General features: G+C 37.0%; 3 protein-coding genes across 6 annotated transcripts; 1 reads left to right on the forward strand and 2 right to left on the reverse strand.

The window, feature by feature from the left end:
* The first annotated feature begins 9 nt into the window (after positions 1–9).
* Positions 10–7,922, forward strand: LOC132174734 (ATP-dependent Clp protease ATP-binding subunit ClpA homolog CD4B, chloroplastic). 2 transcript variants are annotated; one of them, XM_059586390.1, is made up of 10 exons: positions 10–121; positions 1,313–1,906; positions 2,425–2,540; positions 2,656–2,778; positions 2,877–3,062; positions 3,395–3,610; positions 4,669–4,886; positions 5,839–5,914; positions 6,001–6,090; positions 6,421–7,922. In XM_059586390.1, the coding sequence occupies exons 2-10, from the start codon at positions 1,330–1,332 to the stop codon at positions 7,588–7,590; spliced, it is 2,772 nt and encodes a 923-aa protein (XP_059442373.1). In that variant the 5' UTR covers positions 10–121; positions 1,313–1,329; the 3' UTR covers positions 7,591–7,922. The 2 variants fall into 2 exon arrangements, with proteins under 2 accessions (XP_059442373.1, XP_059442374.1); XM_059586391.1 differs by lacking the exon at positions 10–121 and adding an exon at positions 149–210.
* A 254-nt stretch (positions 7,923–8,176) lies between these two features.
* On the reverse strand, positions 8,177–14,707 carry LOC132174733 (dual specificity protein phosphatase PHS1). 2 transcript variants are annotated; one of them, XM_059586388.1, is made up of 11 exons: positions 14,377–14,707; positions 14,043–14,123; positions 13,821–13,963; positions 13,112–13,316; positions 12,486–12,662; positions 12,187–12,347; positions 10,376–11,462; positions 9,625–9,771; positions 9,276–9,503; positions 8,801–8,958; positions 8,177–8,698 (listed from the first exon to the last, which is right to left on the reverse strand). In XM_059586388.1, exons 1-11 carry the CDS (start codon positions 14,413–14,415, stop codon positions 8,332–8,334), a joined length of 2,793 nt encoding a protein of 930 aa, XP_059442371.1. In that variant the 5' UTR covers positions 14,416–14,707; the 3' UTR covers positions 8,177–8,331. The 2 variants fall into 2 exon arrangements, with proteins under 2 accessions (XP_059442371.1, XP_059442372.1); XM_059586389.1 differs by lacking the exons at positions 14,043–14,123; positions 14,377–14,707 and having other exon boundaries at positions 13,898–13,915.
* A 1,939-nt stretch (positions 14,708–16,646) lies between these two features.
* LOC132173722 (coiled-coil domain-containing protein SCD2-like) lies at positions 16,647–24,626 on the reverse strand. 2 transcript variants are annotated; one of them, XM_059585305.1, is made up of 17 exons: positions 24,139–24,626; positions 23,555–23,724; positions 22,635–22,710; positions 22,420–22,461; positions 22,255–22,317; positions 21,549–21,598; positions 21,443–21,470; positions 20,497–20,571; positions 20,235–20,345; positions 20,096–20,156; positions 19,525–19,641; positions 19,297–19,415; positions 18,917–18,986; positions 18,319–18,360; positions 17,980–18,020; positions 17,401–17,527; positions 16,647–16,904 (listed from the first exon to the last, which is right to left on the reverse strand). In XM_059585305.1, exons 1-17 carry the CDS (start codon positions 24,505–24,507, stop codon positions 16,768–16,770), a joined length of 1,698 nt encoding a protein of 565 aa, XP_059441288.1. In that variant the 5' UTR covers positions 24,508–24,626; the 3' UTR covers positions 16,647–16,767. The 2 variants fall into 2 exon arrangements, with proteins under 2 accessions (XP_059441288.1, XP_059441289.1); XM_059585306.1 differs by having other exon boundaries at positions 23,555–23,720; positions 24,139–24,229.
* Positions 24,627–27,361: the final 2,735 nt, after the last annotated feature.

Here is a 27,361-nt window from a genome sequence, read left to right on the forward strand (position 1 = left end):
GTCACTTCTCTTAATCGCGAACCTCATCTCTATTATCTCTCTCGCCTTGGCCGACCATTTGGAAAAAGGGCCTCTCTGCCTCTCCCTTTTCTCTTTGCCCAAACGGAAACACGCCTTTTAGGTCTCTCTCTCTCTCTCTCTCTCTCTCTCTCTCTGATATCGAATTTTCATTGAAAAGATTAATTTTTGAACTTCATTGGGAGAGTTTAGGTGAGCGTTTTATCAATCCGGTGGTTGTTGGTTGCTTCATTCAGTGCGTTTTGGAATTAGGGTTTTCGTTGTGTCTATGCCTCTTTGTTAATTGGATTCTCTCCGCCTCCGAATTTTAGGGTTTTCTTCATCTTCTTGGTTATATCTCTTATCCATGTAGATATTTGACCTTTGTCTTCCGTTTTACTTGTTTGCTCTTTGGTGGGTGCTTGTTTTGCTCTATTTATGAGATAGTTTGTAATTTCATCTATCCATTGCGTTCGACGAACTTTGCTATTTTCACAAGTATGTTGTTACCGTCAACCTCATGAATCAATAATTTGATTTAGAGTTGTTTCTTGTTTGAGTTGGAACTTGGATTGCACCTGAGCTGCAGTTTGTGTAATAGGAGAGTCCTTATGTGGTTGTTAATGCCTAATAACTTTACTGGATTGAGTGACAGCACATGATTGCTGAACCCAGTTGGATTAAGATACTATTGGTTAAAATCTCTGCTGCTATTCATCCATACGGTGTTTATCTTTCTCTGTTACTCACAGTATAGCATCATTGTGGCATTTTCCATTATCATTTACTAAGACATCTTTTTCAAAATCATGAGTTATAGGTAGTATATTGCATAAGGCTAGTACGTGAACTCTGTAACATATTGATCGCAGTTCCTTATCCCTCCTTACCTTTCTTTGACCGTAGAGGTGTGCTTAAAACAGTAAGTTTCTGCGAGGTTTGATGCGTTTTAATTGTTTCTGTTATGGCGTTGTAGTTAATTACTGTGTTGATGGCATAAGCTTAGAATTTGTCAAAAAGAGTTTTGGCTGCTAATCATGAACTATGAGCAGTGTTTGTATTCTGATATTATATCTAGGAGGGAAGCTGATATTTATGTTAGTTTAATATTAATCATTATTTAGCCAGCTGCCTGTTGGTTCGTAATTTTGGGAACTTGTATGTATGCAGAGAGGATCCTATATTCTATATCTTGAAAGCTTTTTTGGAAAATTGGAATTCCAAGAATATGTTCTTTCGATTTCTCTCTATTCCTCTGTGTGCATGAGTGTGTGTGTGTGAATTGTTGACTGACATGTGTCATCACCAAATGCAGGGTAGTGGGTCGGCATCATGGCTAGGCTTTTGCTTCAATCAACATCTACTCATACTAGCATTCCTCCTTTAAGGGCTAGCCAGAGGTCTAGCCTATCTAAAGGATCTGAAAAAGAAAAGAGATCTGTCAGAATGATGTCTAGTTTACAAGCACCAGGATTGAAAATGAGGGGCTTCTCAGGATTGCGAAGTCTTAATGCTGTAGATACTATGATGAGACCTGAGCTAGATTTTCTTTCTAAGGTGTCAATTTCAGTCAATTCTCTGCGAGGAAGGGGTAGCAGATGTGTAGCAAGAGCAATGTTTGAGCGCTTCACAGAAAAGGCAATTAAAGTAATTATGCTTGCGCAAGAGGAAGCTAGGCGGCTTGGTCATAATTTTGTTGGCACGGAGCAGATCTTGTTGGGTCTGATTGGTGAAGGCACTGGCATTGCTGCTAAGGTTCTTAAATCTATGGGAATCAATCTTAAAGATGCACGTGTAGAGGTGGAAAAGATAATTGGAAGGGGTAGTGGATTTGTTGCTGTGGAAATTCCATTCACTCCCCGTGCAAAGCGTGTTTTGGAACTCTCGCTGGAGGAGGCCCGCCAACTTGGTAGCATTTTTTTTCTTCCGCCGCTTGTTTTATAACACCTTTAGATCTTGTCACTTGCGACTTTTAGGGAGATTTTTTTTATTTTTTATATGACAATTGCTATCATTTTTTCTTTGCTCCCCTTTCTTTTTAGCCCCTGTTTCATTTCCAGTGATTTTTATATGTAATTGCGGCAATGGATGTGGTTTTGTGCCTCAACCTTAACCTCAATGAGTCAATCTGCTATCATTCAATTTGTAAAACCTAAACTTGTGTATGGAAAGTTTATTTTTTTGAGTCACAATCATACTGAAATTGTCAGCTGTTAACATGATTATACCAAATGGAAAAGTAATATGATTTTTGGGAACTAATAGCTCGATTGTAATTGAATGTGTCAGGAACATATTACCCCTTTTTTGAATTGATCCTCTAATGGGGGTTTAGGGTTTTCTATGTAATTTCGTTATTAGTAATTACTGGCATATCTAGAATAATTCTGATCTTTCTGAAAATGACACATTTCATGAACTTCTCAGGCCATAACTATATTGGATCAGAGCACTTGCTTCTGGGACTGCTTCGTGAGGGTGAGGGTGTAGCGGCTCGTGTTCTTGAAAATTTAGGTGCTGACCCAAGTAACATTCGCACCCAGGCAAGCATTATATGTTCATTTACATCAAACATTTTTTTGTTTGTTTTGTGGGAATTCCTCGACTGTTATTTCAAAAAGAAAAATTAACTGAGAAAACTTTAATTGGAATGATCAGGTTATTCGTATGGTTGGTGAGAGCACAGAAGCTGTTGGTGCTGGTGTTGGAGGAGGCAGCAGTGGCAATAAGATGCCAACGCTGGAGGAATATGGGACCAATCTGACTAAGTTAGCAGAGGAGGTAGTTATGAAACTCTTTTATTTCGTTTCTGATATATCATGACTCTGCTACTTTTTCATATAGATGCTAGTTTCTAATCTCATCTCTTGCTTTTCCAGGGTAAATTGGATCCTGTTGTTGGAAGGCAACAGCAAATAGAACGTGTCACCCAAATTTTGGGCCGGCGGACCAAAAACAATCCGTGTCTTATTGGAGAACCTGGTGTTGGGAAAACAGCAATTGCAGAAGGGCTTGCTCAAAGAATTGCAACTGGTGATGTTCCTGAAACAATAGAGGGGAAGAAGGTGAGTGTTCCACTAAGATCTTAGCAACATTCAGATTAGGGTATTAGGCGTGTGGGGTGGGGGGGGTGGGGCGCAAAACCAGTAATATAGTTCAACATGTTCACCTTAGCATGTTAAGGCTGTAATTTCTGTGGCTTATCATAAGTTGTTTGTGCATGAAGCCTATTAGGTTTTTCATTTGAAATTTTATGAATCAATGGAGTTGGGTACTAGATTCATAGAAATTTGTTGATACATAGGCAGAACAGTTCAAGAAGACAACCTTGCTTTTGATTACCTCATTATTGTGAAAACAATGTAATTATATATGTTTTTTCTTTTGTATAATATAGGTTATTACCTTGGATATGGGTCTTCTTGTTGCTGGCACAAAATATCGTGGAGAGTTTGAGGAGAGATTAAAGAAGCTAATGGAGGAAATCAAACAAAGTGATGAGATAATACTCTTTATTGACGAGGTGCACACTTTAATTGGAGCAGGAGCAGCAGAAGGAGCAATTGATGCTGCAAACATATTGAAACCGGCTCTTGCAAGAGGTGAACTGCAGGTAACTTTTATGTACATGAGAACTCAATGAATGTATCGACTTGTTTTCTTTATTCATCAAGTTCCTCCAGTAAGGTTGGCTTTTTGGGTGCTATATATAATCTATTTGAGGAAGCAACTAGAAATTGGTGATCTCCATTACCTGCATCTTTTATAGGTTTATGCTTCAGATTGACTATATGTTGGCTATTTAAGTCATTGTCAACTTCTTCGTTGGTGCCTATGTTGCATAGATGTTGTAGTTATACATTTTTGATGGAGTACATACACTCCCACTTCCCTACACAAATTTTCCCACACCCTTAGGTGGCTTTTAAAACCACCATTGGATTTGAGATGGATCATGGTGGTTTTAAAAGCCACCTAAGGGTGTGGAGAAATGGGTGTGGGGAAGTGGAAATGTGTGTAGTATTAATCTTTCTTATTTGCTTTGCTATGGTGCTAGAGCCCATGCCTTGGGTGGTGTACTGGGCTTTTCCTTTGCCATGGTGCTAGAACTGATTTGGGTTTCCAGATTGTCGGAGTTTATATTTCTGTAGATGATATATTTGCTTGACATACTACCACACATGATGGAGCCAGCGACTGATCATCACCGCTGTTGAGAATTATCATTTATTATTTATTTTTTAATTTTTATCTATATAATATTTTCTGTTTTTGCCATTCTGATTGATTGCAAAAGGTGAAATAGAAGTATCGCAAACTTCAATTATTATAGGAGATTAAACTACAGTCAAATTGAACTAGCCACAATGTGCATCCTTCTAAGCCTGTCAGTGTGGTCAAATTAGCTTGTGATCACGTTTCTGGGATTTTTTTATTTAGTTTTAAACTTTGCTAGGACTTCTTGTTTTTGCCTTTTGGAGTGATTGCAAAAGGTGAAAAAAAACTATCGCAAACTTCGACTATTATAGGAGATTTAACTACAGTTAGATTGAGCTAGTTACTATGCACTTTCTTCCATCTCTATTAATATGTTCAAAATAGGTTACTAATGTATATCTTCGATGTATAGCACAAAGTCTCAGTTGGTCAGTTTCATCTCTTTTGGTGCAGTGCATTGGAGCCACTACACTAGACGAATACAGAAAGCATATTGAGAAGGACCCAGCGTTGGAAAGACGGTTCCAGCCAGTCAAAGTGCCGGAACCAACTGTTGATGAAACCATACAAATTTTGAAGGGGCTTCGGGAGCGCTATGAAATTCATCACAAGCTCCGATACACTGATGAAGCGTTGGTGGCTGCTGCACAGCTTTCCTACCAGTACATCAGGTTTCTGATCTTTAGAATAATTCCGTTTTGGATTAGCATCGTGTTCAGCACTTTCATTATTAAATATGATTTTACTGCCACTGGAAAGTTGCTGTAAATAAAATACCATAATTGAGTATGATGCTTAACATGAAGGTTGTTATATGTTTATTTGAGAAACCTGCTGATGAATTGAAGCTGCATTGATTGTTGCAAGTACATTACATATCTGGCTTGGCATTTCTATTGGAGCATTATTTGAAAGAAAATTAGTTTTGTAATTTTTCCAATATTCCTAATTGCTTGGTAGACAGCTTTTCTGTTGTACTTCATATTTATAGCATTTGAACATCATTGTCCTTGCCTTGGTCTTCCTTTTCTCTTCTCTCCAGAAGCTATGTCAAGCTTTGAGGAGGTATTATTTCTAGCATGTGCTTATGAGAGTTACTTCTAGAATATGTTTTCTTCTCGGTTGATGTGGTGGGGTCACAAGGTGCTGACTACACTCTTTTTTTTTTTTTTCTCTAAAAAAAAAATCTGTATTCTAGTAGTGAACTGCCATGCTATGTTGGCGCTTTGGTTACTGATATTTTTGAGGTATGGTGGAGATAAGTAGCCTGAACGATATGTCCCTGGTTACTGTTACTTTTAAAAACAAATATGGGAACACAATTTGAGTTAACAATTTAAGAGAACTTTTAGGGGAATATTACCTTTTCTTATGTTTTATACTGTATGCTAGTACTGATTGTGGAGGTTGTCCACCAAATTAAGGACCGCAACTTCTGAATTTTTTTCTGAGGTGTACATGTAACAAAAAGGATTGATGGTATTTGGTGGAGTTGATTGTCAGTTTTGCTTAGGAACATCCTGTCAGTGAATTGTATAGCGTAATGGAAGAACATAAATTTGTGTTGGACATGTTTCATGCTCCATTGATGTTTTTTTTAACGTATTATTCTCTATACTTCAGTGACCGTTTTCTGCCTGATAAAGCGATTGATTTGGTTGATGAAGCTGGTTCTCGGGTTCGTCTCCGTCATGCACAGGTATGACGTGTATATCATTTCCGCCACCATCCATCCTGACTTTCACTTGTTTTATGTTGACTCTTGACATGATCCATTCTTTGCAGCTACCAGAAGAAGCTAGAGAACTTGAGAAAGAGCTCAGGCAGATTACAAAGGAGAAGAATGAAGCTGTTCGCAGCCAAGACTTCGAGAAGGTACAAAGTTATCTTTGTTGTTTAGTACTTTTGCAGTTTTTGCATGGTTGAGATTTTTGATGACCTTACTTACTGCAACTATTTCCGTGAAATGTGAACCAAATTGAAATATGATCATTGTTATATGTCCAGGAACGAGATTATATCATGGCTTGCAAGCATAGTGAATGTCTGATGGATGCCGAATAGTTTAAATGTATTCCCATATAAATTATTGTCACACTCACGGAATATTAGAGATTTCTAAGCCATAAAACCTGCTTAGTTCCGACTACTGTCTTTTCTTTCTGGGGTTTGCCTGAGCTAACAACAAATGAAAATCTTGAACAGGCTGGAGAGTTACGTGATAGAGAAATGGACCTTAAGGCACAGATATCAACTGTTGTGGACAAGGGCAAGGAAATGACTAAGGCAGAGACTGAGGCTGGAGATGTAGGTCCTTTGGTGACTGAGGTGGATATTCAACATATTGTCTCCTCTTGGACTGGCATTCCTGTTGAGAAAGTGTCAACAGATGAATCTGACCGCCTCCTCAAGATGGAAGAGACCCTCCACAAGCGTGTCATTGGTCAAGATGAAGCAGTCAAAGCCATTAGTCGTGCTATTCGACGAGCCCGTGTTGGACTCAAGAATCCCAACCGTCCAATTGCCAGCTTCATCTTTTCAGGTCCAACTGGTGTAGGGAAGTCGGAACTTGCAAAAGCATTGGCTGCATACTACTTTGGCTCTGAAGAAGCCATGATTAGGCTGGATATGAGTGAATTTATGGAAAGGCACACAGTTTCCAAACTCATTGGCTCACCCCCTGGTTATGTTGGTTACACAGAGGGAGGTCAGCTGACTGAGGCTGTTAGGCGCCGTCCTTATACAGTGGTGCTCTTTGATGAGATCGAGAAGGCCCATCCTGATGTGTTTAACATGATGCTTCAAATTCTTGAGGATGGAAGGTTGACAGATAGCAAGGGCAGAACTGTGGACTTCAAGAATACTCTTTTGATAATGACATCAAATGTGGGAAGTAGTGTAATTGAGAAAGGAGGCCGCCGGATAGGATTTGATCTTGATTATGACGAGAAGGACAGCAGTTATAATCGTATTAAGAGCTTGGTCACTGAGGAATTGAAACAATACTTCAGGCCAGAGTTTCTAAACAGATTGGATGAGATGATTGTCTTTAGGCAGCTGACAAAGCTGGAGGTAAAGGAGATAGCCGATATTATGCTGAAAGAGGTGTTTGATAGGCTGAAGACCAAAGAAATAGAACTTCAAGTGACAGAGAGGTTCAGAGATAGAGTGGTGGACGAAGGGTATAATCCGAGCTATGGGGCAAGGCCTCTGAGAAGAGCCATAATGAGACTTCTGGAGGACAGCATGGCAGAGAAGATGCTTGCAAGAGAGATCAAAGAGGGTGATTCAGTTATTGTGGACGTTGATTCAGATGGCAATGTGACAGTGCTCAATGGTAGCACTGGTGCTCCTGAGCAGTTAGCACTGAATTAGGCCTCTTTATTCACCAACTTATGCCGATATATTGTTTGTACTTGTTTTCATTTGAATCATAGTTGTAGTCTATTTTCTTGAAAAGACTACTTGAAAGTGGAAGTGGAAGCTGTTGATTAATTGCTGGCTCTAGTTCTTAGTTTCAAAAGGCATTCAAAGGAAATTCTCAGGGGAGAAAGATGTTGGTAGAATTGTGATTGGCGTAATGAAGAAGGATCTAGATTTTTTATTAAATGATATCTGCTATTACCTAGACTGGATTAGTCTCCACTAATTTGTTCATTTGAGGATGTCTCTTTCCAAATGAATAATGATTCAGGATTTGTATTCCATTTTTTTTTTTTTTTGTAACTGATTTGCATTCCTTTTAATCTCCTTGAATATTACATTTAAAATTATTGAATTTTGATTCAACAGTAATTTTAAAAGCCTAAGTATCTTTGGGAGGATAAAAAAGGAGACTGAGTCCTATAAATATTAAATAACATTACTCCTTAGTCCTTTCCAATTCCTCTTGCAGGACAAGTTTAAAGTTAGAAGTTTTGTTATAAAAGAAACTTTGACCAAGTTGGTGCAAGACGAGCACTATAACCTTCTCAATATTTCCAGCTGTTTTGAAGAATGCTTTGAGATGTTTGTTAATGTATTTGTCTTGAGTACAAAAAACAAGAAGACAGAAAACAAATACACAAACAAGCATATCCTAATCTTTACAGTTTCGCCCGCTGATATAAAGGCTTGCTAATCCGATTCATCCATTATTGAATGAGACTGCCTCTGTGTAGGGCTGACACTTCCCCCTCGGCTAATTTTGAGCGCCGTCAAAGCCTTTTGTATTTCCATGGTCATGGCACTGTCCACGCTCCCTGATGACAGCTTCTTGTGTGATTTCTGCAAATGAAGCTTAAGTGAGCTGCTGCTCAGACCGGCGTTCTTCCCACAAATGGGGCAAACCTTCATCATTGGCTTTCGTTGTTGCCACTCCATGGAAACCTTCCCATGTAGATTCCGATCCAGATCTAATAGGATCTTGGCAAACCCGTCATTCGGCTGCGCTCGGCGGTGAACTCGTTTGAGGGCATTCCATGCTTCTAACAGAGTTAAGTTCCTGCATCGCAGAAAAGAAGAGCTTTCAACAACGGATCAATACACTAGACAATCGTATTTCATTTCAAACACACAGAACATGCAGCAAGTAATTTTCACCTACTTCCTAAGCATCAAGTAAGCTATCACCAACGTGGCACTTCTACTTTTCCCTTCAAAGCAATGCACTAGAACTCTCCCGCCTATTTGTTCAACTTGATCAATAAAATCAGAAGCTTCTTCAAAGATACTGCCAATATTTGTATCTTCACTGTCAAGAATCTGTTTATATGGATGGTAGTCAATCAGTAAAAATCAGTTTCAATACATCATCTGGAAATCGAGCTCTATAATCAACAGAGACCTGAATTAGCCTCTGATGTTACTGACACACAAAACTGAAGCTTCTTAAATATATTATATCAGCAAGCGTTAGATCTTGAACACGAAGGTCAACAAGAAAATATTTTTTCCCCCCTTTCTTTTTTTTAATTTAGTGGGAGAGAGAGCATCTAGCTGGACGCAAAATGAGCCAGTAACATTCTCTACAGAAAAATGGACCAAAAATTGGTATAGAGAAGAATGGAAAGGGCCCTTACAGAAAAATTTTTGTATTTAAATAGTTCAGGATACTGAGAATCTGACTGTCCAATTTCACTTGAGCACAAACACAATATATGAGTAATTCCTAAATGCTGGAGTGTGAATGCAGATCTTGCAGCCAAGGACCCACCAATGAATAGGCTACTTGTAATTGAAGATGGCCTCTCTGTATTTGCAGCCTCAGATATCAATGCAATTCTCTCCAGAATATGTTCTAGTCTGACCTGAAAGTTAAATTAGAGAAATAGGGAAAATTGTTCTCTTTGTAGAATGCACTCCCAAACATCAACAAAAGTAATAAATAATTTTACTTCTGCATAGAAATAAAGTTGAATGCAATATTACCTTCAATTCGTAAGCATCAACAACACAATTATTATCACTACCCTCAAAAAACCCTGTGTTGAAATTGTTCTCCTGGCAGAGCCTAACAGCATCATTTCTTAGCATTTCATTCCACTGTTCCAATTCTTTATTTGACTCAGCATCAATCTGAGCATAGTTATAGCCAAAATCAAAGAATGTAGATCAAAATAATTCTGAAAACAGAACCAAAGCTCTAATATATCACACACACATAATACACAATATTATTTCCTCTTTGTAGTATCTATTTGTTTATTTGTCAATCAGCACATAGACACACAAAAATTTCTATTTACATTCAAAGGAACTACAAATATCTAATACAGTAACATGAGTCATGTCTGATATTTTCCACAAGTTTCCACAAGTCATGTCTGATATTTTGTGCAACTTAATCATGTTAACAAACATAACACTAGCATATACGCCACAGATCAACATTGAAACACATCGCACTAAAGCCACTGCAGCACCATCAGTACCATCTAGTTTTGTACCTTTTTGGATCCAATTTTCCTGCACTATATGTAGCCTCAGAAGCAAATTGAGAAGCATCCATTGATTGCCTACTTGAGATTCATTCACAGGGATACATAAAATCAAAGGATAAAACTTCCCAAAAAATATTAAACCCTGATATCAGCTTCATGTCACGAACAAATTAATTTCAACTAAATCTATATCAAGCAAGTATCAAGCAAAATTCAGTTTGCTTCAATTAGTTACCAACCTTGGCAAATCTATGGAAGTCACGCAGCTTTGTGGTCAAACGCAGGCTACGAACAGGCTCCCCACTTCCTTTGTAAAACTTTCCATGCCAATTTTCTCGTGAAATGGAAGAACAGGAGTCTAAGCTTTCTCTAATTCCTGAAGCTGACGACCTTGGAGCACATCTCTGCAATTCTGGATCACTGAAATCTGGATGGTTATCATTCACAAATCGTTCCTTACATGGTGGTGATGGCCAATGAACAGCTCCAGCAGCCTGTGAAGGTGACTCAGGAACCACTAACTCCTCTTTATCAGACTCCCCTAATGACATTTTATTCATAATGTTCAAAAATGCTCGTAATAAGCTGTCCAGTCTTTGATGAAGTGTTAGTAAAAATATATGAAATCCCTGCAGATCCCTAATAGCAGCTCGGAATCCATTACGGAATTCATGAACAACGGCATGCATTTCATTTGTCAATATATCTGATGATGCATTGGTGTCCTCTAAAGGAGATCCCAATTTCCCTCCTGTTATTTCATGTAGTAGATTTGAGGAGTACTGAGAGCTATTAAGTAGTAACTCAACCAATTTAGGATAATTGGCATGATCATTTGCACGTTTTCCAGCAGGAGGTCGACGAGGGACACCAGAGTCTATAGCCACAATGTGAAAATCAGAAAAAACTGATTCGTTTGACATCTGACTTCTTAGGCTAATCTCACTAGATTTTGGTGATTCCATGATATCAGAAAGATCAGAGGCCTGTGAAACCAATCCTGGATCATGAGGGCTCAATCTGCTATCAACAGAAGTCCCCCTTCTCTCCTTTTTAAGAGCTTTAATCGCCCTTGGTCTATATCGCTTGATTGCAGAATCAAATGCTTCGGCCAGTGCATCTATATTTGCAGAGGCCATTTTGTCAGCCAACAGAAAATTTGCAGAATTTCCACGCCATCTGAGCTGACGGCAAGGGAGCCTATCTTCATTTCTAATGACAAGGTCCAACATCAACACCCTACCAAGGGCTGCTGCTGTTTTTTCAGCATATTCCCGTGACTCAAATGGACTTGAGCTCTCTAGTAACGGAGATCCATGCACGTAACTGCAAAAACCAAGCATTCAGTCTTAATGACACCATATCTTTTTCTTTTAAAAAAAATGTCAACTTCTAGAAAAAGAAATTCCTCCTTGAATTGCAATCAACTGTTACATGGACACCAGTATCGGTATAGTATATGGGTGTTTCTCCAAGTGTAGGATTACTCTGTTTTATCAATGATTTTCTAGTGCCAACACAGCTATAATGGCAGGTTCAAGGGTCAAAAATCCATGTTGTCAATATGATTTATGGAAGGGGAGGAGAGAACTGAATCTGGGAAATATAGGGTAAAGGTTGGCAGCATATGTCAAGCCAGCAAGCAAAAACACTTGTCTAGGGATCGAACTTTTAATTATGTTGTGCGCATGTAGAGAGCTGATTCATGAACCAATTAACCCTATTTGGGAAGACTGCCTGATTTTACAATACACCATGAAAGTGCTCTTCTTAGTTCAAGCTCGGATGAAAATCAAGAAGAAAAACCACCTTGATGACAAAGTGCACTAAGACAGCTCTGCACATAACTTTAGCACCTAACCTGTTCGTGGTAGATAGGTTGGAGACTCTCAAATGAGTCAAAACAAACCTACCCTTAAAAAAGACTCTAATTAGATCAACAATTACTTAAATAGGTGCAAGTTATTTGCCTTAGCCTCCTAAAGAAGCATGGATATTTCATGCTACCACGCTATAACTCGTTCACAATTAATCCAAGTTCCAACTGCACCTCATAAAAAAGAGGCATCGGCTAAGTTCAAGTGCTTCCAAAAGTTCTGAACAAGTCATTTCACCAACTTCGTCTCCTTCTAAACTTGCTGCATCTTTTGCTTTCTCTGCAGCTTCCCTTATCTGGAGCCACTCCGGGCTAGAATTATGAATGACTCTGCCCTGCATTGTACCAATAAAATATATTTTCAAAAAAGAAGTCTACAAAAAGAAATTTCCGATGGAATCACTTCAGGCAAGGATAGCATGATTGCTTAAGAGAGTAAATGTCTCATAAATACAATAGTGAGAAGGCATAACCTGTGGGGTTCGGACACCTAACCACTTTGCAAGTTCGTAGCCAAGGCGTTCAGATTGTGTGGCCATCCTTGATGATGATATCTTTATAACAGCCGCTGCTTCCTTTGAAGAAGCATCATCGTTCCCTGGCTGGTTGAACAGGGCAAAGAAGACAACTCCTCCAGAATTCACAGTGACCTACATGCAGAAAACAAAAGAGAAGTTGAGGTAGCAGATAAGAAATAAACAATTATATACATCATTTTTCCTCGAATTTTTAACACTGAAAAAGAAATAGATTCATATTAGATATTGAAAACTCGTACAATAGAAATGTTATAACTTACTTCTAGCTAGAAAAGATTGGCATATAGTTGGAGTAGGATGAGGTGGCAAGATTGAATTAATTGAGAGTACCCTTTTACTAGCTTTTATTAATAGTTAGGATGTTTCGGTAATTCAATCCACATCGACTTCCCAGGGCAGGAAATCAAGGATTTCACTAACAAAAAAGTAGAAGAGAAAACTCCATATAAACAAAGAAAGATTACGTTTCATCAGATGCTTGTTCTTCAAATTTTGACTAGCCGACATAAATTCAAATAGCATATTGATCCAATATACTCTAGTGAAGCAGATGCACATACCTCAAGGGCTTTGTTCATTTCATCCTCAGAATGCTCGTTGCTACTACCATGTTCGGTGTGGTGAAGCGAAGAAAGTTTTTCCCAAGAGAAAGAACTGGACTCGATATCCAACATAGCAGCTTTACCAAGCCTCTCCCACAAGCTGGTCTCCGTAATCTGCTCAGGAGGCAGAGAACTCTTTGAATCGTCAATAACTTCCCCTGCACTGAATTGCAATCACGATGACTACTACTAAGTAACAATTACAATGTCAAGTAAGCAACAACAAAAAAAGAAGGAGAAGAAGAAAGAAGTTATAAATCACATCTCAAAGAACAGAAACAGACAGAACTAGTTAATATGAGAAAATTGCTAGTTCATTACTAATTTGTTAAGTAGTCTCAAATAACTCTCTTTGTTAGTTGAGTAATCTCAATAGTCGTAGTGGGTACTCGCTATAACTGTAAGTGATATGAAATGGCAAAAAGAGAACCAAATATAATGCTACAGATCAAGGAAAGAAAAAATATTCCAATTTTTGGTCCTGAAAATCCCACATTTGCTATGAACATTATTAGCCTCTTGAAAATTGAATGCTTCCTTTGCCACAAATCAAAATCTTATCTTCTTATTTTATGTCAGTGACATTTCCCAAAAATCCCAATACTTATGCAATGGAAAGAAAATAACTTCAAAAAAGCAGCAGGAGAAAATGAAAATGCAGAGGAACCTAGAAGAAGAAGGAGAAGGCATAGAGTTGAGGCGGGGGAAGCCAGAGGTGCGATATCTGGCGCTACGTTTACGAACCAAATCTAGCCATTGGCTGAACCTAAATGCCGGCCCCGCCGTTATGTCTCCCAACATATACAATACCTGCATTTCATCACATTCTTCTCTTTAGCAATCTTAAAAGAAAAAAAGAGATCCTTTTACAATTTAATCAGTGACAGACCCGGGAAGTGACTGTTAAGGGCAATGGAGGGTCAGGCTCGTCGGGTCCCAGGTCCAGCTCTTCCTTGTCTTCCTCTTTGTCCTGAAATTCCCGCATATATAAGCAATCAAAACCCAAATCCAAAAGCCTCAGTATATCTCTAGAGGCAATGAAAAACTCGTAGATCCACACACAGTTATACACAATAGATGTGATGCAATTTCGAATATGAACCAAGATTGATTATCCTTTTAGTGTTCCTCAAGTGTTTGTAAAAAGTTGGGTTCCACATGCTTTTGCATCAAGATTATCATTTTGGTGGGGTTTTTTTTTTCCTTTTGTATAGCATTATTACCTGGAGAGGGGGAGATTCCAGCTTTTGCTCTTTTGCCATAATTGTCAGATTGTTATTTTCTTTTTGTTTTTGGGTTGGGGTAGTCAAACTTTAGATGAGGAACAGAAAGCAGTAGTTGCTTTTTAGAGAGAGAGAGAGGGTTAAGGGTTGTGGCGCTTTTTCAGGGAGGACTACCACGTAGTCGTGCCTAAAAGTAATAGAACACAGTGAGTTTATACGTAGAACACTGCGAGGCAGTGCAATGGAGGTCACTGCCTCTGCAAAAGAAAGATGGCCTCGCCGGAGTTGGAGCAACCATGTCGACCACGGAGTGCTCTTTTTTTTTGCTTTCTTTCTTTCTTATCTTTAATAACAATAATAAAAATAATAAAAAAGCCTAAACTTATATTATACACTACAGTCTACCGACATAAGGAAATATAGGACTTTTTTATTTAATAAAAAAAGAGAAGTCCTTGTTGGCATTGTTGCATTCTCTTTTATATCTCCATACAATAAATGGTAGGTAGATTTGTAAAAGAGATGTTGAGGAGAATACAATCAAGCTTTTTCTCATAATAACCAAAAAATGAAAAAGAAAAAGAGTTGTTATTTATTATTTTCCCTAAGCAAATATAAGGGGACATAAGAGGAGATTAGGTACAAAGAAAATAAATCAAAAAATAAGGTTGGGACAGCCTAACTTAGGATAGAGTTTTTATTTAAATTGGACTGGAGGAAAATTTTCAAACTTTCTATAAAAATAATATATGTCAATTTTCATGTGAGAAACACATGTTTTTTTTAATTGCAATGATAAAGTTGGAAAAAAAAATATTTTCAAAAAACATGTGAGAAAAACACGTGTTTCTCGTGTGAAAAGTGACATGTCATTTTTATAGAATAGATTTAAGGAATTTTCTCCAACCTAATTTGAAAGAAAACTCATATCCGCCTAACAAAGACCCAGGACAACCATTACAATGTAATAAAAATCTAAAAAAAGTAATAAAAATTAACCAAATGAATGGTTCAACCCATTAGATTATTGGCACACTAGCCAAGAATGGGCCACCTGAATCGACATTTTTTTAGGCTAGACTAGAGGAAAGGTTGGTTGCCAAAAGCAATGCCTACTACATCGACAAGTGAACTTGAAAACTACAACAGGGAGGGAAGCACGTTGAATGAATAAAATGAAGCTATTGAAAAAGAGCGTCACCATTGACTAGCAAGGAAGGGCTTAATGGATACCGCATCTGAATCTGCAATTGGATTTAGAGGTCACCATATAAGTAAAAGGGGATTATCAATTATGGAGATCCAGAGAAGAGAGAGCAAAGAAGCCAAGAAACTACTACAAGAACCAAAAAAGGGGTGGCCGCATGTACAATCCATGCTTGCCATGGCGCCATGTGTGGTGCACATGCAATGGAGAGGAACAACATCAGGTGGAGCAAAGGTCGGTGAAAACAAAGGAGTGGCGCGTGGGCAAAAAGGGAACATATGCACGATAAATCTAGCTTCCAAGTTGCAGAAATACGAAAAAAGACACATTGCTCACAAGGAGGGGGAGAATCTCACTGGGGTGGGGGTAGAGGGTTATATTTGTTAATGTATGGGTAGTGGTCAGTATTTTTAGTTTGAAAAATGTTTTAATGTGATGTAGAGGTGAGAATTGTTTTTTAGCAGTGTATTATGACAGGGTCTACCTTTGAAAAATATGATATCAATAATATACACCGGCCTATTTTGAGAAACACAAATAGATGTATAGTTTTACTCGGTACAAAAAAATAAAAATAGTACACATGCCCTCCTCAAAATTATCACCCCAATATCAATTTCCATCCAAACTACCTATTGTGTTAATATTCCCCAAACTGGTCTCGCCTACCAGTTCTCAGAAATAGTTAGCGTTTAAAAGAGACATATTTTAAGTCATTTATAGGTGCTTAGCCAGAAAAATTCCAGATATATATATATATATATATATATATATATATATAGAGAATGTTTACGGGACAACATGGCAAGGAGTATTTCTGTGTGCAAACAAGACAGCTGGATTCAGAGCACACTCGATCAACATCCAATCGTATCATGTTTGTTGCAGAGACAGAGACCGAGACCCATAGTTTTATTTTTGTTTTTGTTTTATCTTTTCTTGATCAATGAAGTACAATCCCACAGCTACATCTTGTAACACATATATTGTCTCTCTTTTTCTTCTTGTTGGGCGGTAACGCATTGTCTCTAGTTATCTTGAATGACCAACTATAACAGCAAACTGGATGAAAACCACATGTGGAAAATAATAATAATAATAATAATAATAATAATAATAATAATAATAAAAATAAAAAAATACAGAAAATTTTGACAAAATCAATATATCTAAGGTGCAATCCTTCATGAGGTATCCGAATCTGCATTGGGATTGTGATTAGCAGCTTCAGAAGAAGGAGGCTGATCGATTTCCTTCCGGGATGCTTCCCAAAGTTGCTGTTCTATCCCAAGCTTTCTCAGCTCCAATAAACCTCGTTCCACTGCCATAAACCACACATTGAGGTGATTAGAGTTCGTCTATCAGCTGACAAATTATGTCTAGCTTATGCATATATACACAAGCAGAGTTCGTCTATCAGCTGACAAATTATGTCTAGCTTATGAATATACACAAGCTAACTTCAAAAGGAACTAAACATTGCAACTATTCTCCTATTCTCAATTCACATGTAAATTTTTGACACAGGTTAAGAGGATGCATTCGTTCATAGTATAATCTGAAGTAGTCCGAAGAAAAATGCGACAATGAAGTATGTCTTATATTTTTGCTGTTGAATCCAAATGCAAAATATTAGTTAACAACTCCGTTCACACTTATATCATACATAAGAATGAAGCATCGAACACAGCATGTCTATGTCACAAAGTTATAGGGATCTACACGTGAAATTTAGGGTTGTTACTCTGTTCAAAGTAATATAACATGGTAGCAAAGAATTAATGATACATGAGGGTGATGATGTTGATGAAGCTTACCATCCACAGCATCATGTGAAGTGGGTGATTGCCCACTACGGCTGATCCATAACTGAAGCCGCTCTTCTGCTATATCCTCTTCGACACCATGTACCTTAGCTCTTCTCCAAAAGTAAGTCAGCCAAGCCTGCACACATTATTTAAAAGTTATGAAAATATAATGCACACTTACATAAATTGTTCTTTCTTCAAAATAGAAGTATTTTACAAATCAACAACCAAAATACATAACATGTCTCGAAACACTGCTCACTTCGGAGCCTTCACTTCGAGAACTAAATCATTTCAAGACATTGCAGGTGAATAGCTCTGTTTACAACTCACAAGTTCTACAACATACTAACCAAGTTTTCAGCTAGTCAATGATGCCTTGATATAACAAATAAATCAAGATTAATATTTCCACCAAAGGACCCAAAAATTTTCTGAACATAATGTTCTATCACATTCAGTGATTCTTCGTCAACAACTCTCTTTTCCTCCGACCCCCCTCCCCGCCCCCCAACTATTTGATAAGGAATGTGATAGTGAAGATGAACACCAAATGACATCATAAGAAAAGAAATAAAGGCAGCTGACCGCTTTGAAAAGAACATCTTCTGCCTCCTCTTCACTTAATTCTGCAGGAGAGGAAAGCAAATATTAGTTGTAACATCATCGCTTTCAATCAACTGTTCAACCAATTGCACTGCTCAACATATAAGTCAAAATATGTGCACATGTGAGAGAAAGAAATTTGTTGTCAGCACCCCTCCCCATCCACACCCCCCCCCAAAAAAAAAACGAGAAGAATAATAAATCATCTGTGGCAGGTCAAGATATCATGAAATGGAGATGACCTGCCAGTACCATTCCAAATATTCTCTTATATGATTGCGTAACAAAGTAATTGTAATGACAGATCAGAACATCTCTTACCATACGCCTCCATAAACTTAGGATCACCAGGTGATTTGGAATCTGAAATAAAAAAATAACAAGATAAATAAGCACTGAATCATGTCAATGTTATTATCCCTGTCATCTTTTATGGCATGCTAGTTCTCTCAGAGTAGCCACTATGACAGACTTGCGTCTAATTAAAAATTATTTTTCACCACAAACATGGCATCTAGATCATAAAATTGTATGTGAATGCAAAAGCCATGAATAATATGAAACCAAAACACTGTTAATCAAGTTGGAAGAGCCCGGTACTCTAGTGTCATATATTATATAATGTGGACCTATTTTTTTTTTTTTTTAGTTTAATTTTTTATCAGTAAATCAATCTTGCAAAGGGGTACAACCAAAGTATACATGGAGTATATAAGAGAAACACCCACTCAGGGACCTAAAATTAAACCTATGTATGTCAAATGACAAAAAAAATAAAAAATTCAAATCGAAATTAAGGAAGCATTGAAATCAAGAGATAACACACCAACGGATAGATCAGTTCAAGAAGGCCATGCAATCGAATTCATCATTGAGGCCAACAAATATCTGAATGAAATGAAACAATAAAAGACCATACCTAAAGCGGACTGCCGAACCAAATTCGGACGCCTGTGTTGGGCCAAGGCTAGCACAACTGCATCCTCAACCTTGAAACAGCAGTGATACAGAAATGTATTGTAAGTATTTAGGCCTTCCATTTTATTTTCTTTCTTTTAAAGCAAAAAGAATAGATTGAATTTTTTTTTAAAAAAAAAAAATCTATGTTAAACGTTTGATGACAAGTAAAAATGAAAGAGTCTCAAAATCCATGTTAGATAAGGAACAACCCTTAAGGCACACATGTACCTTATCTTTACAGAACACATCTAAGGGAAAATTACATGGAAAATAGCAAATAATAGAAAAATGAACACAGTTTAACAAACAATAATAGTAATTAAAAAAAAAAAAAAAAACCTTTAGAGATGCCAGTTCCCTCAAGCCCATTTCAACTGAAAGCATACTCTCTATATTTCCTTCTCCTGTGAGATCACTAATATCCCTGACAGGCTTGCTCCTGTCTGGATCATTGCCACCTGCTCCAATTCAGACAATGTAAAAGACTAACTTGATGGGAGCTATAAAAAGCCAATACTGGAAATTGACAGAAAATAAAATTTATGTTATCAATTGCTGAAAACTAGCCTCTATGCAATGATTCCTCCTTGGCCTTTTGTCCAGCAGAAATGACAACTTCAAATGGTAGAGGGGCTAAAGACGACCAATGTTCATGCTTTGACGCTGCTATATCTGCACATATGCCTACAAAACAAGAGAGCAAGCGCCGAAAAAGAAACTCAGAGAAAACAACCAAAATAATGAGTATCTTAAAACTACTATACTTTAAAAATGAATTATCAAGTAAAGATCCGTCAAGATATCAGATAAGAGAAACAAAAAAACAAAAGAATTGTACCAAAAAAAAAAAACAAACAAAAGAAGGAATCTGACTATAGAATAATAACCATGCAAGACTTTTCTTATAATAACAAGAGCATCCTTTTTTTTTTTTTTGATAAGTAACAAGCGCATCCATAATTGTTTGCCTTAGATGATAACATGCTTGCAACTTCAATAAACCATATCCACATAGAATAAATTTTACAACCAAGCTCATGCATCCCAGTTTGCTCATCAAGCAAGGACACATTGAAGTAAGGTGTGCAACTCATTTCCTCTTTCAATCACGAGAAGATGGGGGTAACAAGTTGATTACCATGCTGTACAGCTAAACCCCAGTAGCGAGCAAGCCAACACCTCTTAAGAACCACCTCCTCCTAAAATACAGATACAGTAATAGAGTTAGGAGTCTGGACAGATGGTCATAAATCTCACTTGATTATCAAAAGACAAACCATCTCTTCCTGAGTCAAAATCATTCTCTGTGTCATTGTCCGAAGAGCCTTTGCTTCAGATTCTGCTTCTCGAATGTGTTCCAGAGCTGTTGCAGCATCATCTTTTAAGTTCTAATCAAAACAAAATTGCAAGGCATGAAACTATTAGTTAAAATCATGAAATAAAAATTAAAAAGAAAAAAGGAAAAAAGAAAAAAAAAAGACTAGGAAAATACATATTTTAACGGGAGAACATCTGAGCATGCTTATTGGCAAAAATTACCTCAACTTCTGTACGAAGAACTGCAATCTCATCATCCCTCCCATCCTTGGTTTGTTTTGCAGCCTTTAGAGCAGCCTGTGACAAAAAAGCATTCTGCAGTCTAAGAACAGCCACAAAAAGCTCCTCGTATCCCAAATTATGACACAATGTCAATACAGCCCTTGTAAATCATTTAAAAATTCATATGTGACTTGTAGGGGTGTTCAAACCGGGTGGTTAACCGACCCGCCAACCGCTAGCTGCCTAGGGCGGTTGCGGTTAGCGGTTTTAGGGTGTAGGGCAAAGCGGTTATATAATATAACATCCAAAACAACTTCATTTTGGTGTTAAACATGACTATGAATGTGAATTATAAAATATATAATATGGTATGTGATGTTTTGGGCCAAGTTTTATTCAAAAACATTGGTTGGCCCAAAAAACAGCATGTTTTTTTTCATCTTTTTTGGAACATTTTGGCCTTAAAACCCTTAAAATAAGCCTAAAAAATAGGCCAATTAAAGGCCCAAAACACTTAAAAAGCCTAAAAGGCCATATAAAAAAGCGGCTATAAAACCGCTGGTTATTGAATTGAATAATTGCTAACTGCCGGTTATAAAATAACCGCTAACCGCTAGGCAGTTGCGGTTATTAAAAATCGATAACCGCCCAAGGCGGTTGCGGTTAACGGTTATAGCCATAACCGCTGGTTATAACCGCTTGAACACCCCTAGAGACTTGTTCTTTTTTGTAGCTGGAGAATAGGTACTAAACAACTCACACACTCCAACACATTAAACCCATAACTTCACCCAGCACCTCTTATTTTTGGGGGAGAAGATGCCATTGGTCCAATGGCCACTGGCAAGTTTAATCAAGTTTAGTCTCAAGTTTATTGATCAAAGAAAATCAAATGCTCAACCAATGCCAATATCATATTTATGCCACATCCATTCTCCACACATACCTCTCTTTGACGCAAAATTTCTTCCTTCCTGCAGATAATCATGCATAGAATTATATACCAAGAATATTAAACTATGAAATGGCAAAGCAGATCAAACCAAATTTACTTTTTCAACAATTTGACTTCAAGGGACACACCCTCTCCAAGAGTAGCAACCTGTAAAAGTAGAATTCAACATGAACAGAGATAAATCAGCACCAACACTCTTTCGAGAGATTAATTCAGTGCTAATTTGTTAAACATCGTGAACAAGAACTAACATTGGTAACAAAATAAACTGACTGACAACTTACTCATAGCAACCAGCCCAAGTGCCCAGCAAATGGCTACTTGAATACACTATTATATACTTAACGTGCAAGAAGTTGACACTTTCCTTATAGGTAGGGCAATGCATATCAAGTTCCAGGACATACAAAAAGAAAAAAAGAAAGTATTTTTCCAGGACATACAAGTTCCAGGCTTTGTCACTATTCATAGCTTTCACAACCTCCAAAACCTCACCATTCCTCAAACACTCTTTCCAACCAATTGGCCTCCACCTTGCCAATAGAGTCAAAAGGGAGGCTGTCCAACTTCGGTTGCCAACTAAATTGCTTGGTGTACAATTTATAATAAAAAATTTTACAGTATGCTCACTAATCTCTACCTGGTTGGTGGAAGTTGGACCATCAACTAACAGAGATTCAATGGAATTAAATCTTCTATTAGAATGACAATTAAATCTATACCACATATGTGAAACCAAACTTACAATAGAGGTAAACTGATTAAAATGACAATAATAACAATTACTGACTAAAACAATTGACCTGTTTCTCAAGCTCCCTAGCTCTGGCCTCTGCTTGCTCACGTCTTTCTTCTGCAAGTCTAAGCTGTACAACATTCTCAGGCATCAATGTAATATGTCACATATGACATATGCATAAAAATCAACCTTTTTTTTTTCTTTTCTTTTTTGAGTTTAGACTGCATACCTTGTTGATTATATCCTCATTTTCTTCTTGTAGCATATCAAGCTGCAATTTCATTGCATGTTAGCTTTGAAACTATTGCTTCGAGAATTACATTTCAAATTCCACAAAATACTGAGTTTAAAGTTGGCATAAACCATATAAGGTTTCCTTTAATATATTTCAAATGCTATCTGTGACTGTTATCAAGACAGTAATTTATGATGTGAATGGCATACTTCATCACGAATTGCAGAAGCTTCACGCTGATCTCCTTTATCTTTTAAGTTGAGTTGTCCAATCTCTGGCATAAACCTGCATTATAAGACCAGTAATAACATCCAAACAACAGAATGCATGACATCAATTGTCCACCAAAAGACCCTAGAAAATAAAGTCCGTCAACTTCTTATCAGACAGCAAATGAATGCACCTACTACATATGTAAACACCTCCATACGTAAAATAAGCATGGCCACAGCCACGTATGTAATTCATGCATAGAAAACGTTGATCCCAAACTACCAGTGGTAGGTAGCCAGAATAACAAAAGGAGTGCAGTGAAAGTTGGTAGATGGTGATTTGTATCACAATAAGGAACTGATCATTTATACAAATTTTTGGGGACAAGGGAAGATTCTGTACAAAGTTGACTCATGTAATGGGCACCAGAGTTGAGGATCAGAAAGTATTAGTGCAGGGGAAAACAACACCTGCTGAATTTTAATTGCACCCCAGAGGATTGACACATAATTATGACTAGATAAAAGCCAAAAGAATAAGATTCCAACAGGCAAAGGCAGAACAAAGTATGTAATTCTACTGAAACTAGGAGAGAAGGGAATGGTAACAATAGATGGTAAACCTTTCAACCATTAAGTGGACCAAGTGGAAACAAGATTCTCCTTAGCACAAACTAATCAGTGATGTTTGACCCATCAACATGTATAAGACATATTGAGAGAAGGGTAAGTCAAAGAATACTAAATACATCATTATTAATGAGAACTAGAGCGATGACACAAGTAACCAAGTTTCCCATGCATTATCTATCTCCACTAAATTACTTTCAACAGAGATTTTACCCCGTTGATGACAAATATAAATACCCAGCCTGTGCACAAAGTTCAAACAGAATCAAGGGAGATTTAAAGCAAACCTTTTCTCTCTGTTCCTACTAGTAGGAGTATCGATCGGAGGTATAGTCATCGGAGTTCTAAGTGAGGATCTGCTGGGTGGCACCAAGTTCGTAGAACGAACTGACATTGATGGTCTTCCGGTCGATGTCGAACGAACCGAAGGAACATGCTCTATTATGTTCCGACCTAACTAATTAAAATACCAGAAACCCAATTAGCCTCCTATGCACCAACTATTACCATATAAACTCAACCACAACACCACCAAAGCCGGAGTTCATAAGTGCAACTCGAAAATCAAAGAACAAATACCTAATCTCCATCACAAAGAGAGTCTCGAATTTCAATCATATTCCACAGAATTATGATCATGCTTGATATTTTTAGTACAATTAACATTGAAAAACATCAAGTTGATACTATTCGGATCTCCAAAAACAAAAATATTTAAAATAAAAGCACAAGCAAAACAAATTTAAAGACTAAAATTGTATGGAAAACTTAATTTCTTCAGAATTAAAATCATTCAAATCCAAATTCAAAACAATTTAGTCAATATTGGGCTCAAAAACACATTATAGGAACCATAGATTCTTGAAGTTACCGCAGGTGACGGAGATCGATTAGGCCGAGCTACCGAAATCGCAGGAAAAGAAGTAGCAATATTACTATTACTGTTGGCGCTGGAGTGAGATGAGGGTACAGGTGGAGGCCCGGCTCCGAATCTGAACTCGAGATCGTCTTCCTCGTCGTCGTCAGCAGTGGTGGTCTGCGACGCCATGACCTTAGCCAGGCGCTGCGCCGCGACCTTAGCGGCGGCGTTTTGGGTGCGCTTGACAGTGGAGAAGCCAGTGGGCCCCAGCCGCGAGTTCGGGTGCGCAGGAGACATCGCCGGCGATGATGAGCCCGTGCTGCTCGAACCCCCGCTCCACTGCCTCGCGTACACCGGACTCGCAGGCCTCCTCCGATCCATAAATATAAGTGTATATATATATATATGTATGTGTGTAGTAGTTGTTGAGTGAGGCCAAGATTTTTATCGGAGCTAGATTTTCTCGATAAAGCCGAAGGAAAATCGGAAGGAGAGAGAGAGAGGGAGAGAGAGAGGCTTTTTGTGATTTGGAGGCGGGGTCAAGAAACGGTAACGTTTTGTTTGGGTCGATCCTAACGCGCGTCTCGCGGGCGGACGAAAATGAGTGACAGATGGATTGGGGCCCACCAGGCAGTCATCGCTGTATCTGAAACATGTGATGACGTGTTAAATAAGTAGGTGTGGGTCCGAAATATTTGGTGGCGGGGCAGCCTGGTGGTTACGGGTAGTCAACTTTGAATATTTGACCCTAATCGATCCAAACGGTTAAACTTGTGTATGATACGGAACAGAATCGTCTACTTCATTGAACGGAATATTATTCCGTTAGATATATCAAAGGGGTAGTTTTATTTTTTACTTTTTAAGAAGATAAAAATACTACTAATATAATTAAATAGATATTATTTAATTCAAATGAAATTGAGAAGATCACCTTTTTAGTAAACTATTTTTTTTTTTCCACTCTTCCAAAATAGTCACCAAAAAAAAAAACTTTATTAGCTGTGAGCATCTCCAACAGCTTAGGTAAAAGACCAATATTATATATATTTATCTATTATTGCTCTTTTTTTTTAACTTCAACAGAGTAGTTTGTCATTAACTAGAATATCTGGAGTTATTCACTGTAGCACACTAGATGAATAAAATATTGTTTATTTTTATTTTGTTTATTATTTCTTTATTTCACATCTTTTTACCCAATATATTTTATTTATTCTGAACACCTCTTCACATCTGCTAGGTCTCTCTCTCAAACACAAAATTTCTTCACACAAAATTTATCTCTCTCGCTCACAAAATTTCTTCACATAGTTGGATGAAAAAATTGAATACAAAAAAAAATTTATTTAATGTAAACACACGGATAGAAACAAATCAATTGCAATTAGATGAAAAAATTTATTGTATGGAAACACACGGATGGAAACAAATTATTTGCAGTTGGATGAAAAAATTTATTTATGTTATTAACTTTAAGAATTAGTACATGTATGTGAGATGAATGTTCCTCATATGTGTTTATTTTTGTTTTTATAAATGATTTCTATATATGTGTTTGTTTTTCTCTTTAATTAAGTGTTGGCAATAATATAATAAAAAAAAATAATGAGAAATAATATTTTAAAGCAAGTAGAGAATAAAAAAAATAATATGTTGGAGTGTGTAGTGAAAAAACAATAGTTAAAATAAAAAATTATACTTTTTCACTAGATAAAATACTTAATGCTGTTAGAAATGCTTTAAAGAGCATTGTCAACTACACATGTAACAATTTGCGTTACCATATTTGTTATAAGTTTATAAATCAATTTTAATTTTACTTGTTTAATAATGGGTTAAAAAGTGTCAAATCATATTCATTGAGTTACTTTTAGCTAGCCTTATAGCAAAAGTAGTCTCACCCGACTAGCTATTTTAACTGAAAAAAAAAATTTGCCAAGCTGAATATAAATACTCTAAAATGGGTTGAATTGAGATTTTTAATAGAAGCAACATGAGTAAATAAAATACTAAAATAATGTCTTAAGAAAATATATATATATACATTTGTTGAGGCTGGCTATAATCGGTTGCTTGAAGGCTGAAGCAAAGCATCAATTGGTAAAAAGGTGATCAATGAATTTAAATTTCCGCATGGGTAAAGCAACATTATTACGTGAAGCAATTAAGCAATGGCGTTGGGTTGGGTGACATGGAAGTTGGTAAAAATCGTCAAAAGCTTCAAAATAACGTGGAGCTGAAGGTTTGAAAGATGGTGATAGCTGGAGCCTGGGAAGGTTCTTTGAACAACACGTCTTTGCTTACCGATCGATAACGTCCCTGCTTACCTAAATTGGCCTCGAGCGTGGAATTGTCAAGCCCTTCTGAACAAAATAATTTATATGTGACTCTTACGGAGTCAAAAAGCCTAGAAACTTTACTTGAAATGGAGTCGACCATTTGTCCTCTCCTGTAATTCTATCTAATTATTTGTCATTAGAGACTTATATATTATCAATATTACAAAACCTTATTCTATATATTCTCATTTTTCTAAGAATCAAAATTAATGAAATATGAGATGTGATAAAGTTTTGAGTATTAATGTTACGTTTGTTAGAGCATATTTCCATAAAATCGTTGCAAATACATATCAAATCTTTGTGATTGATTGTTAAATCTTTATGATTTGATTATCTTATTTGTATTGTATTCATTTTTCATATTTTTGCTATAACTATGAATAATTTGTATTTTAAAATCAAAAGTATAGTGTAGTCTTAAAGCTTTATTGTGTGGATATAGGTCACACGTAAAATTTATTGTCTATTTTATTATTCCGCATTTAATTTCTATAGTTTTATCTTTTCTTTCAATGTACAACTATTTTATCACATAATTATTGTCATTGATGTAGCAGTACTTATAACTAATTATTTAATTTTTATTTTTATTTTGCTATATCAACATTATATATATATATATATATATATAGTTGTGTAATAAATAGGGTTACTCTAAAGTTTTACATGATATAAATTTTTTACAGCAGATAAAGGTAGCCATGCAATAACTCCTTCCTACAACAGAGAGATGGTCATGTGATCACCTAGGAACGAAACTATGTATAGATCGACCAAGAGGGTCTCTTGGTTTTCAATTGATCTTTTAAATTTTTATTACTATTTATGCTTAAATAACCTCTATTAAAATTATGTTTTACCTCCCATTTAGATTCTGATCCTTGATAATA

Source organism: Corylus avellana, chromosome ca3 (genome assembly GCF_901000735.1).
Source record: "Corylus avellana chromosome ca3, CavTom2PMs-1.0".
NCBI classification, from domain to species: domain Eukaryota; kingdom Viridiplantae; phylum Streptophyta; class Magnoliopsida; order Fagales; family Betulaceae; genus Corylus; species Corylus avellana.

Bases quoted from the DNA above. Each gene is read 5' to 3' on its own strand.
- LOC132174734 (XM_059586390.1), top strand. From the start codon at position 1,330: ATGGCTAGGCTTTTGCTTCAATCAACATCTACTCATACTAGCATTCCT. The intron at 4,887-5,838 runs GTTTCTGATCTT...TCTATACTTCAG, and splicing joins CTTTCCTACCAGTACATCAG to TGACCGTTTTCTGCCTGATA. The intron at 6,091-6,420 runs GTACAAAGTTAT...AATCTTGAACAG, and splicing joins GCAGCCAAGACTTCGAGAAG to GCTGGAGAGTTACGTGATAG.
- LOC132174733 (XM_059586388.1), bottom strand. From the start codon at position 14,415: ATGGCAAAAGAGCAAAAGCTGGAATCTCCCCCTCTCCAG. The intron at 14,124-14,376 runs GTAATAATGCTA...CGGGAATTTCAG, and splicing joins TGGAATCTCCCCCTCTCCAG to GACAAAGAGGAAGACAAGGA. The intron at 11,463-12,186 runs GTGCAGTTGGAA...TGGTTTTTGCAG, and splicing joins CGATGCCTCTTTTTTATGAG to TTACGTGCATGGATCTCCGT.
- LOC132173722 (XM_059585305.1), bottom strand. From the start codon at position 24,507: ATGGATCGGAGGAGGCCTGCGAGTCCGGTGTACGCGAGGCAGTGGAGC. The intron at 22,462-22,634 runs GTATGCCATTCA...ATGAAATTGCAG, and splicing joins CTTCTGCAATTCGTGATGAA to CTTGATATGCTACAAGAAGA. The intron at 18,021-18,318 runs GTAAGAGATGTT...CCTCTCCTGCAG, and splicing joins TAAGTTTATGGAGGCGTATG to AATTAAGTGAAGAGGAGGCA.